Source organism: Scomber scombrus, chromosome 13, assembly GCF_963691925.1.
Source record: "Scomber scombrus chromosome 13, fScoSco1.1, whole genome shotgun sequence".
NCBI lineage: Eukaryota > Metazoa > Chordata > Actinopteri > Scombriformes > Scombridae > Scomber > Scomber scombrus.
Genome location: NC_084982.1, coordinates 30,154,761 through 30,167,509, shown reverse-complemented (window position 1 = coordinate 30,167,509; position 12,749 = coordinate 30,154,761). Strand labels below are relative to the sequence as shown.

Sequence of the window (12,749 nt, the reverse complement as noted above, 5' to 3'; positions counted from 1 at the left end):
GTTCAGACTTATTCAGACTTATTCATACCAGTTCAGACTGGTTCAGACCGGTTCAGACCGGTTGCTCACTTTAATTTAAACTGATCTACTTTGGTTCATTTCTTCCTGGTTCTGTTTAGACTGGGTCATGTAGACCAGTTGAAACCAGTTTGAACAGTAAAATGAAACCTGTTGTTTCAAACAGTTCTTGTCTTTAGATTTTAGTTGTGAATCTGATTCAAATTAATTTTGGTTTAATTCTTATATTTTCTTAATTTGAAGTCTTTTAGTTTTTCACATCTTGCATCAGTAACAGTCACTAACCCTTTACAGAGTATAATCAGACCAGTTTATCATCACAGTGAAGTCAGTTTGAGGCTCGATGACAGACTGTCGCATTAACTGGTTTCCTGTCTCCCAGTAAACAGGTCCGGTCCTTCCCCAGCACGCTGAGCACCAGAGGATCCAGGTTGTTCATCGGCAGCAGGAGGAGGTGGAGAGGACGCTTCTCTGTGAGTCAGATCAGACCTACTGAGCATGTGCACAGAAACCAACGAAGAAGAAAATGTTTCTAACCCGTCTGTCTGTGTTCAGGGTTTATTGCGTCAGCTGGTTCTACTTCCTGGTTCAGACGCCTCGCCCAGACTGTGTCCCAACTCTGACCCGAGTCTGGCCGAGCTGTCCGTCCCCCAAGTCCTCAGGTCCACCCCCCTCCAGCCAGACCACAACGGACCAGAATACCCATATGGTGAGGAGGGAAACCAGAGTCTGTTAAAGTACCATAAAAATACTGCAGTACAAGTAAAGGTACTGCAGTATTATGAGTGAGGTAGTATGTAGTATTACAGTAAAAGTACTGCAGTATTATGAGCGATGTAGTATGCAGTATTACAGTAAAAGTACTGCAGTATTATGAGCGATGTAGTATGCAGTATTACAGTAAAAGTACTGCAGTATTATGAGTGATGTAGTATGCAGTATTACAGTAAAAGTACTGCAGTATTATGAGTGATGTAGTATGCAGTATTACAGTAAAAGTACTGCAGTATTATGAGTGATGTAGTATGCAGTATTACAGTAAAAGTACTGCAGTATTATAGTGATGTAGTATGCAGTATTACAGTAAAAGTAGTGGTTTGGTCCTCTGACTGATATATTATTATATATGACATCATTAGATTATTAATAGTGAAGCAAATGATTTTAAATAGATACATAAACGTACAGGTCTGCTCTCTCTCATGGTTTTAACTTAGTTGGTAATATTTTAACTTTTCACATTTTCAGTCTTTTATGCACAAATTAAAAATGTGCATTAAAATAGCTGGAAGGTGTTGAAACATCTCAGTTTCAGTGTGTGTGTGTGTGTGTGTGTGTGTGTGTGTGTGTGTGTGTGTGTGTGTGTGTGTGTGTGTGTGTGTGTGTGTGTGTGTGTGTGTGTGTGTGTGTTTGGGCTGTTAACTGCTGGTTGTGATGGTATCAGTGATTCAGTAACACAAGCTACAAACTGACTGACAGGAAGGAAGAGCTGCTTCGTGTGTGTGATTGAGAGATTATTATAGCTATTGGTTTTATGTTTCACTGTGTGTGTATGTGTGTATATGAGAGACAATTTGATTGACAGCTGTGTGTTTCCATGACAACAGTGTGAGGTCAGGCTGGCGCTGAATTGATGGACAGTTTTCAAAACACCGCCTTTGTTCAGGGGTGTTCGCGTTATTTCTTCCACCGCTTCAGTCTTTTCATCTCTCAGTACAGAGGGAGGTCCAGGGTTGGGTTAGCTTAGCTTAGCACAAAGACTGGAAGCGGAGGGAAACTGTTAGCATAGCTCCATCAAAGCCCAAAAGCTGCCGTGTGTTTAAAGCTCGTCGCTGATCCAAAAATAACTAAAGTCTGTGGTTTCTGGTTCAGAAAGCAGCATCACATCAATAAATACAAACAACTGTTCCACACTATGATGAATACACAGATACAGTTTATTTAAATAAAAGGAGCAACAAGAGGACTATTTATGTACTTTCTAGATCATTTACAGTAAGAGTCGAGATTCACAAGGTTCAATAAAAAACATTAAAGAAATCATTAAATATAAAGTTAAAAACAGGAAGTATCAATGCAAAGACATTAAAACTCCACAGAAGCAACAAAGAGTTTTAACAAGATGTTTAAAGTCTAATAAAGACACAACAGGTTAAAGTTTTAACTCTCAGTCAGAAACAATCATTTTGACTCAAAGTTCACTAAAAGACTAAAAGATAATTATGAAAAACGTGTCCTATAAAAGTCTGTTGACTCACTAAGCAGGAAATCTGTTTCATAGAAGTTAGAGATTAAATGTCTTTAACTTAAAAGGTGATTTCTTTCGTCTCATTAACCAAATAAATATTCCCTGGAAGCAGAAACGCTCTGATGTGACTTCAAATGAGTCTGAGGACAAGTTAAAGTGACTTTGTAGTTTATGGAGCTCTCAGCTGTGAGCAGGTACAGACTCACCTGATGCAGGTAAATATGAACTCTGAGTCATAAAGAGTTTAATCTGCTGAAGTCTGAAGGACTCTGAGATGATTAATGGGAAAGAAGAACAAACTAAGTTCTGATTCACTAATGTGTTTTCAGTTTTTGGACTTTTTCTCTAATCTTTGATTTTTGCTGAAATATTGGATCATTTGAACATTTATTGAAATGAAAGCATGTTTGAAGTTTAGAGGAGCTGTTAACAACTCATAGACATCTGAAATGTGAGCCGACTACACACTGCTGTCTGGTTTCATCTTTAACAATGTGTTGTATTTATAAAACTTGTTATAATATATACATATATATATATATATATATATATATATATATATATATATATATATATATATATATATATCCATTGTGTCAAATCTGCATCTGAAAAGTAACTAAAGCTGTCAAATAAATGTAGTGGAGTAGAAAGTACAATATTTCCCTCTGAGATGTAGAAAGTAGCATCACATGGAAATACTACAGTAAAGTACAAGTACCTCAAACTGTACTACAGTAAAGTACAAGTACCTCAAACTGTACTACAGTAAAGTACAAGTACCTCTAACTGTACTACAGTAAAGTACAAGTACCTCTAACTGTACTACAGTAAAGTACAAGTACCTCAAACTGTACTGCAGTAAAGTACAAGTACCTCAAACTGTACTACAGTAAAGTACAAGTACCTCAAACTGTACTGCAGTAAAGTACAAGTACCTCAAACTATCTACAGTAAAGTACTAGTACCTCAAACTGTACTTTAATACAGAACTGTAGTAAATGTAGTGACAAACTGAAATGTGTAGTAACTGTAATTTAATAATTTAATGTGTGTATATTGAACATTAGTCTCATAACAATATTGAACTTGTGTTATTTGTTGTTTTTTAGAGGCTGAGGCTCGGGTGACTTTGGGGAATCCTCCTCCTTGTTCCAGAGCAGAACAGGGTCAGCTGTGGTTCAACGCTCAGAGGAAAGCTCTGTTCATCTGTGACGGACTCACATGGACGACTCTCCTCATGAGTGAGTCTGAAACCTCCTCAAATACCAAAATATTCACCTGTGAGCTCTGAAATGTACGCTGAAAAAAAGTTATATTACAAGAATCACAAGTCACAGTTTTATGCTTTATGAGGCAAAATGAGAATTTTATGAGAATAAACCAGGCGGGGAGTTCCGGTCCTCTGAAATGATGCCAACGCGGAAGTAACTTAAAGCTGCATTCTATCAAAAGGCCACCAGGGGGCGACCGTTTTGGTGTCAAAAGGACTTCCGTCTCTATACAAGTCAATGGAGAATTCACCAACTTCTCACTTGATTTCTAACCTCAGTAAACGTTTTCAAAATGTGTTTATGGTCTCATTCGCTAGTTTAAAGCCTTCTTCAATGCAGTATGATGTTCATTTGGGACATTTTGGCCTCCCTGATTTTATATGTGATGATAAAGCAGGGTATGCATTAGGGCGTGGCTACGTGGTGATTGAATACATTTAACAAGAAAAATTCACAGCATGAGATAAAATTAGACTTTGTTTTTAGGAAAAGTCATAATAATAAAAGAATAAGTCAAAAGTTTAAGATAAGATAATCCTTTATTAGTCCCATGGAAAAATTACAGCAGTAAAACAGAACGATCATCAATAAAAAGAATAAAGAACAATAAATAATAAGTACGTACACAAAAAATAAAAACAATATTTTAAAAATTATAGAAAAAATAGTAACATTATGTACCAGAGTAAAACTGATATTGATGTTTTATATTATTGATTAGAAAAAGTCGGATTAGACATACGTCACAATAAAATAAAGTAAGCATGAGGAAAAGGTTTAATATTAGAGGAATAAAAAACAATTTAGGATTAATTTTAAATTTTATGAGAAAAAAGTCGAGAATAAAGCTACAATGAGAAAGTTGTATTATTATACGATGATGATGTAAGAAAAACTTACAGTCGTAATATTTTCACATGAACAAGTTTTAATTTAAAAAATCATGTTGGGAAAAACGTTTTATCACAACTTAAATGGCAATTTACTGATTTAACCTTCGTGTCGTCCTCGCGGGTCAAATTGACCCCGTCTCTTTTGACTGTTCCTTCTTTCCTTCCTTCCTTCCTTCCATACTTCTTTCCTCACTTCCTCCCTTCCTTCTCTCCTTACTTCCTTCCTCTTTTCCTTCCTCACTCCCTCTTTACTTCTTTCCTTCCTCCCTCCCTCCCTCCTTACTCCTTTCCTTCCTTCCTTCCTTCCTTCCTTCCTTCCTTCCTTCCTTCCTTCCTTCCTTCTTTCCTTCCTCATTCCTTCCTTCCTTCCTTCCTCCTTTCCTTCCTCCCATCCTTCTCTCCTTACTTCCTTCCTCTTTTCCTACTTCCCTCCCTCCTTAATCCTTTCCTTCCTCTTTCCTCCCTTCCTTCCTTCCTTCCTTCCTCCCTTCCTTCCTTCCGTCCTTCCTTCCTTCCTTCCTTCCTCCTGTCCTTCCTTGACCTGAGGACAACAGGAGGGTTAAGTCATTTAAAGAAATCGGTAATTTTATAAAAGTAAAAAAATATATACACTATGAAAAACTCCCATTTTTATGTAGTTTTCATTTTTCAAGAATTAAGTTTTATATCCCATAATCTATATTTTGGCAAAATGTTTTTGTTTTATTTCAATATTAATATTTTTAATATTATATATATAATATTTTTTTCGGTACCCAAAATAATATTTAATAAATCTGAGTGTCTTTATTCATCAGAGATGCAGATTATCCACTCTGACAGTAAAGTAGAGTCTCTGCTGCATCAGTGTTTTATTAGCGCTGCGTCTTCCCTCCTGCAGAGCAGCAGCGTCTGGATTACGTGGAGGATTACCAGGACCTTTACACCAGCTCAGAGACCTTTGATGTGGAGGTCTTCTCCATCCCGTCTGAAGGTCTGTTCATGGCTGCAGCCAACAGGTAACCCGAACCCTCAGCCTCTGCAGAACCGCATCATAAGTGTGTAGAACAGGAAGCAGCGTGCTGAGCATCCTCTGTCTCGTCCTGCAGGGACTCGCGACCCGGTTCGGGGGTCTACAAGTGGACCGACGGCTCGTTCCAGCTTTACCAGAACATCAGCACGCAGGAGGCTCGAGCCTGGAAACACTTCACCATCGATGAGAAGGTGAGAGCTGCTCATTACAGTTCCTTACAGTCAGACCATAGACTGTATATAAGACATGGACGTAACATCCGTGACGTCACCCATTGGTTTGTGGACTGCTGCTCGGAGGCCAATAGTTTCGGATCTGAGCAGCGCCATCTTGAACATTTCCGGTGCATGCTGGGAAAAATAAAAACAGGGATTCTACTTATATGGGCATCAGGAGGAGCATGAGGCGCCCTCCTGAACCTGTGAACCAATCAACCTGTCAATCACGACGTAGCCACGCCCTAATGCATACCCTGCTTTATCGTCACATATAAAATCAGGGAGGCCAAAATGTCCCAAATGAACATCATACTGCATTGAAGAAGGCTTTAAACTAGCGATTGAGACCATAAACACATTTTGAAAACGTTTACTGAGGTTAGAAATCAAGTGAGAAGTTGGGGAATTCTCCATTGACTTGTATAGAGACGGAAGTCCTTTTGACACCAAAACGGTCGCCCCCTGGTGGCCTTTTGATAGAATGCAGTTATAAGTTACTTCCACGTTGGCATCATTTCAGAGGACCGGGACTCCCCGCCTGGTCTCATACACACATAAACCAATAAAATATCAGTAAATTATATTTATGTTATGGAAACGATTACTTCCTCTCTCTGTGTTCATTAAGTGGTTAAATATGTAAAAAGCACTCTCACACTGTCAAGCGAATGATGATGTAATGCTCTCGTTTTACTGCTCACTTCTTTTTATCGTATATAGACATGTATGTTGAACTGCCTTCTTCTTTTCTAACCTCTCCTGACTTACATGTCATACTTTTTTATTGCTGTTATGTGCACATTTAATCTCTCATTATTATTATTATTTATTTATTTTAATCAGAAATCAGAATACTTTATTAGTCCCAAAAGGAACAGATGACATGAACTCACTCTCACTTCACTGTTACTGGAAACCAGTTTGAAACCTTTTAACAACCAGTCTGTGACGTCGAGGTTTTCGTGGTTTTTCTTTTCATCTCTTTTCTTTGTCATCGTTTCCTCTCGTTTGTTTCTTTCTCTCTTTTTCTCTCAGTGTTTTCTTTACTTTGGTTTCTTTCAACTTTATTTATTATTCATCTATTTAACCTGCGTGTCAAACTGATCCCGTCTGTTTTGACTGTTCCTTCCTTCCTTCCTCCCTTCCCTCCCTCCTTCTCTCTCTCTTTCCTCCCTTCCTACTTTCCTTCCTCCCTCCCTCCTTCTTTTCTTCCTTCCTTCTTTCCTTCCTCCCTTCCTTTTTTCCTCTGTCCTTCTTTCCTTTCTCCCTCCCTCCCTCCCTCCCTCCTACCTTCTTTCCTTCCTCCCTTCCTTCCTCCCCCCTTTCCTTCCTTCTTACTTCATCCTTCCTCCCTTCCTTTCCTTCCTTCCTTCCTTCCTTCCCTCCTTTTTTCCTCCCTCCTTTCCTTCCTTCCTCCTCCCTTCCTTCCTACTTTCCTTCCTTTTGACTGCCTTCCATCCTTCTTTCCTCCCTCCCTTCCTTTCCTTCTTTCCTCCGTCCTTTCCTTCCTTTTTCCTCCCTCCCTTCCTTGACTTCTCTCTTCTATATTCAACGTCTGCCTCATGGTGTTTCCCTCTCAGATCTTCTTGGTGGTTGCTAACTCTCGGGAGCTGGAGCCCGAGCTGTCGGTCATCTATCGCTGGAATCGGCGGCGGCGGCGTTTCGTCCGTCATCAGACGCTGCAGACGCACGCCGCTCTGGACTGGGAGGCCTTCACCATGCACAACCACAGCTTCCTGGTCGTAGCCAATCACAGGCGAGGTAAAAGGAGAGTCTGGGTCAATGAGCGTGCTCAGTACCGATCAGGATCACATGATCTTCACCAGGAGCTGCAGATGTTTGTGCTGCACTTTAAGTACCTTAAATATTAGGTTTTAAGAAAGAACATGGAGGAGGCTAAAAGCTCCTAAAGGGCCTTCATCATATGTGTGTGTGTGTGTGTGTGTGTGTGTGTGTGTGTGTGTGTGTGTGTGTGTGTGTGTGTGTGTGTGTGTGTGTGTGTTTGTGTGTGTGTGCTTCACATCAAACACTACACCTGCGTTAACTGTGTGTGATCGGAGCTGAAAAGAAAAAAGTTTGTTTATGATCTGAAAAGGAAGCAGAAAGAATGAAAGGCAGCAGATGTACTGTGGTTAGATCACACACACACACACACATACGCACATACGCACAGGCACACACACATACGCACAGGCACACACACACACACACACACACACACACACACACACACACACACATACGCACAGGCACACACACATACGCACAGGCACACACACACACACACACACACACACACACACACACACACACACACACACACACACACACACACACACACTCACACACACACACACACAGAATAAAAAAAGATTCAGGTTTTTTATTAAAGTTTAAAATAATGAACTCGTGTCTGTTTGTCTTCAGCCAGAGACTCAAACCACAACATCCACAGTGTGATCTACAGGTGGAACCCAAACACTAAGGTACCGATGTCCCCATAAACCTGCTGTCCCTCTAAACCTGCTGTCCCCATAAACCTGCTGTCCCCATAATCCTGCTGTCCCTACAAACCTGCTGTCCTCACAAACCTGCTGTCCCCATAAACCTGCTGTCCCTACAAACCTGCTGTCCTCACAAACCTGCTGTCCCCATAAACCTACTGTCCCCATAAACCTGCTGTCCCCATAAACCTGCTGTCCCCATAAACCTACTGTCCCCATAAACCTGCTGTCCCCATAAACCTACTGTCCCCATAAACCTGCTGTCCCTATAAACCTGCTGTCCTCATAAACCTACTGTCCCCATAAACCTGCTGTCCCCATAAACCTACTGTCCCCATAAACCTGCTGTCCCCATAAACCTGCTGTCCCCATAAACCTACTGTCCCCATAAACCTGCTGTCCCCATAAACCTACTGTCCCCATAAACCTGCTGTCCCCATAAACCTGCTGTCCCCATAAACCTACTGTCCCCATAAACCTGCTGTCCCCATAAACCTACTGTCCCCATAAACCTGCTGTCCCTATAAACCTGCTGTCCCCATAAACCTACTGTCCCCATAAACCTGCTGTCCCCATAAACCTGCTGTCCCTATAGACCTGCTGTCCCCATAAACCTGCTGATCCCTTAAACCTGCTGTCACTCTAAACCTGCTGATCCCTTAAACCTGATGTCCTCACAAACCTGCTGTCCCTATAAACCTGCTGATCCCTTAAACCTGCTGTCCCTATAAACCTGCTGTCCCTATAAACCTACTGTCCCCATAAACCGGCTGTCCCCACAAACCTGCTGTCCCCACAAACCTGCTGTCCCCATAAACCTACTGTCCCCGTAAACCTGCTGTCCCCATAAACCTGCTGTCCCCACAAACCTGCTGTCCCTATAAACATGCTGTCCCTATAAACCGGCTGTCCTCACAAACCTGCTGTCCCCTTAAACCTTTTGTCCCCATAAACCTGCTGTCCCCTTAAACCTGCTGTCCCCATAAACCTGCTGTCCCTATAAACCTGCTGTCCCTATAAATCTGCTGTCCTCACAACCTGCTGTCCCCATAAACCTGCTGTCCCCACAAACCTGCTGTCCCTATAAACCTGCTGTCCCTATAAACCTGCTGTCCCTATAAACCTGCTGTCCCCATAAACCTGCTGTCCCCTATAAACCTGCTGTCCCCACAAACCTGATGTCCCCGTAAACCTGCTGTCCCCACAAACCTGCTGTCACTATAAACCTGCTGTCCTCATAAACCTGATGTCCCCACAAACCTGCTGTCCCCATAAACCTGCTGTCGCCATAAACCTGCTGTCCCCACAAACCTGATGTCCCAATAAACCTGCTGTACCTGCTCGTCCTCTCTCAGCTGTTCGAGGTGAACCAGACTCTGTCCACGTCCGGCGCGTACGACTGGGAGTTCTTCACGGTGGGACCGTACCACTTCCTGGCGGTCGCCAACACCTTCGACGGTCAGACCACCACCATCAGCTCCACCGTCTACGTCTGGCTGGACGGACGCTTCCAGACCTTCCAGAACATCCCGGTCAGTGGTTCAGCTTTAGGTTCAGGATCTGAGATGTTAGTAAAGTCCAACTGAACATTTTTAAACTTAAGATCTGTAAAGTCTTCACCATCAAAACCCACCAGGTTCTGCATAGAACTCATATCAGCCACTGATTTATAGATAAATGAGCTTCTATAGCTGCTGTAACTAATCTGATACTCATATCATCAACAGGAATTTACCATCAAATAAGATACTAAATATTTAATCAATCCACTAACTATTCCTATTGAAGTACCAGTAACTAAGAAAGACAAAAATACTGCAAAAATGACAAAAATACTACAAAAAGGACAAAAGTACTGCAAAGAAAGACAAAAGTACTGCAAAGAAAGACAAAAGTACTGCAAATAAAGACACAAAAAATACTTCAAAGAAAAACAAAAATACTGCAAAAAATGACAAAAATACTGCAAAGAAAGACAAAAATACTGCAAAAATGACAAATACTGCAAAAAGGGGAAAAAAATACTACAAAAAGGGGAAAAAAATACTGCAATGAAAGACATAAATACTGAAAAGAAAGACAAAAATACTTAAAAAATGACAAAAATACTGCAAAGAAAGAAAAAAATACTGCAAAGGAAGACAAACAGAAGGTAAAACTATTCAGGCCTCTAAATTGAAATAAGTCGCCCCCTGCTGGTGTATCTGTGTACTGCATGTATCTGATCCTAACTTTAACTGAACTGAAGACTGTTAGAAATAATCTGTTTAATTCAAGTTTTCAGTGTTTAAGTTTGATATAAAATAAGTGATGAGGATCCTCGTCTGTTCCTCTTCATCATCATTGTGGTTTTTCTGCAGCTCACAATTATAAATAGTAATAAAACACAGCTTTTTATTTATAATTATTATAATATATATCTTTAAACATTTCTCAACAACAGCTGATGAGATTTATACCAGACTTTGTAGATAATCGTGACCTTTGCTCCAGCTGAGAGTCAGACATGACATCAGGTAGCTGCAGGGTGTGTGTGTCTCTGTGTGTCTCTGTGTGTGTGAGTGTGTGTGTCTCTGTGTGTGTGTGTCTCTGTGTGTGTCTGTGTGTGTGTCTGTGTGTGTGTGTGTGTGTGTGTGTGTGTGTGTGTGTGTCTCTGTGTGTGTGTGTCTCTGTGTGTGTCTGTGTGTGTGTCTGTGTGTGTGTGTGTGTGTGTGTGTGTGAGTGTGTGTGTCTCTGTGTGTGTGTGTGTCTCTGTGTGTGTCTGTGTGTGTGTCTGTGTGTGTGTGTGTGTGTGTGTGTGTGTGTGTGTGTGTGTGTGTGTGTGTGTGTGTGTGTGTGTGTGTCTCTGTGTGTGTGTGTGTGTGTGTGTGTGTGTGTGTGTGTCTGTGTGTGTATCTGTGTGTGTGTGTGTCTGTGTGTGTGAGTGTGTGTGTGTGTGTGTGTGTGTGTGTGTGTGTGTGTGTGTGTGTGTGCGTCTATTTTGTGTGTGTGTGTGTGTGTGTGTGTGTGGATCAAACTTCAGTGTTTCATGAGAAGGAAACCTTATTATGTTCTTATTGTTGAAGTTTAATTCTGTTTCATTACATTATTATTTATTATTTATATCAGTTTAAATTAATTAAATAGTTCCTGAGTTCTGTGATTGTGTTGTTTTCGTGTGATTTGGACTCGATGTCGTTATCATTTAGATTTATCGTGTTGTTGCCTCGGACTCGTGTCAGTCTGTGAACTCATCTCATGACGTCACACTGACTTGTTCACAGTGTAGCTCAGCAGGTGGAGTTTAAATAATCTTTATTAGCAGCTGTGAGCAGCTTCAGTCAGCAGCCGTAAAACATGATGACAGACGTTCAGTGTCAGATTTATGAAAATGTGTTTTGATTTCTGCTCAGTTAGGAAACCGAAAACTTCCAATTAAAGCACAGGAAACTAAAAGGAGTGTAATTAGTGTGTGTGTGTGTGTGTGTGTGTGTGTGTGTGTGTGTGTGTGTGTGTGTGTGTTGTGTGTGTGTGTGTGTGTGTGTGAGGGGGTTTCCAGTGGCAGACTGTTGGGACTCGTCAGTCGGGGCGGATCATCAGACTTTTATTGGATTTTAAAACCACAAAAAAAAAGAAAAAAGCTTCATGAACCTTTAATTCAGCTTCTGACAGTCGACCACATGTGTCACAGCTGGCAGAAGACACACTTAAACACACTTAAACACACACACACACACACACACACACACACACACACACACACACACACAGAGCTGCTGACGCCCTCTACAGGCTGCAGGACTCATTACACAGAGGTGATAAATGCTGAAGGGAAGATTAAAGGATTTTATCATAAATTCATAAAAAGCTGAGTTTCCTCTCACATGTGGAGAATAAAAAAAGACTTAAGTATTAATTTAATGGCAATAAAACTAAAGAAGCTCATTTCAAATTCATTCACAAATAAATGCAGTCAGGATTTATTTTATTTAAGATTTATTTGGCAGGGATAGATAGAAGTCACACCTGTAAGAGTTTCCTCATGTTTTAATATTTAACATGTTAGTGAATACATATATTGCTGTTTATAATTCTTTGATCATCAATCAATATTTGTTTATATTTAGTAAATTAATCATGACGTGGGCTTAAATGGAGTCACAGTTAAACTCACTTTATTCATCAAATATCTTTATTTTATATTCTTAAATCTACATGAACTAATGAATAGATTTTACAATGAGAGATAAATGTTGCTTTATAAGAAATGAAGGAAGGACAGATGGAGGGAAGGCCAGAAGGAAGGAAGGACAGATGGAGGGAAGGAAGGAAGTTAGGAAGGGAGGGAAGATGGAAGGAAGGAAGGGAGGAAAGATGGAAGGAAAGTAGGAGGGAAGGAAGGAAGGAGGGAAGGAAGGTAAGAAGGAAGGGAGGAAGGACAGAAGGAAGGAAGGACAGATGGAGGGAAGGAAGGAAGGAAGGACAGATGGAGGGAAGGAAGGAAGGGAGGAAGGACAGAAGGAAGGAAGGAGGGAAGGAAGGAAGGACAGATGGAAGGAAGGAGGGAAGGAAGGAAGGAGGGAAGGAAGGTAGGAAGGAAGGG

The 12,749-nt window shown here is 40.9% G+C and overlaps 1 protein-coding gene across 1 annotated transcript in view; it reads left to right on the top strand.

The window, feature by feature from the left end:
• Positions 1 to 12,749, top strand: part of LOC133992671 (thrombospondin-type laminin G domain and EAR repeat-containing protein-like) — a 31,590-nt gene that overhangs the window by 16,391 nt on the left and 2,450 nt on the right. Inside the window, exons 9-16 of the mRNA XM_062431357.1 lie at positions 401 to 491; positions 574 to 727; positions 3,379 to 3,510; positions 5,314 to 5,431; positions 5,522 to 5,636; positions 7,244 to 7,424; positions 8,097 to 8,149; positions 9,523 to 9,699. Coding sequence (XP_062287341.1) covers positions 401 to 491; positions 574 to 727; positions 3,379 to 3,510; positions 5,314 to 5,431; positions 5,522 to 5,636; positions 7,244 to 7,424; positions 8,097 to 8,149; positions 9,523 to 9,699 — 1,021 coding nt within the window. The remainder of the gene's footprint in view (positions 1 to 400; positions 492 to 573; positions 728 to 3,378; positions 3,511 to 5,313; positions 5,432 to 5,521; positions 5,637 to 7,243; positions 7,425 to 8,096; positions 8,150 to 9,522; positions 9,700 to 12,749) is intronic.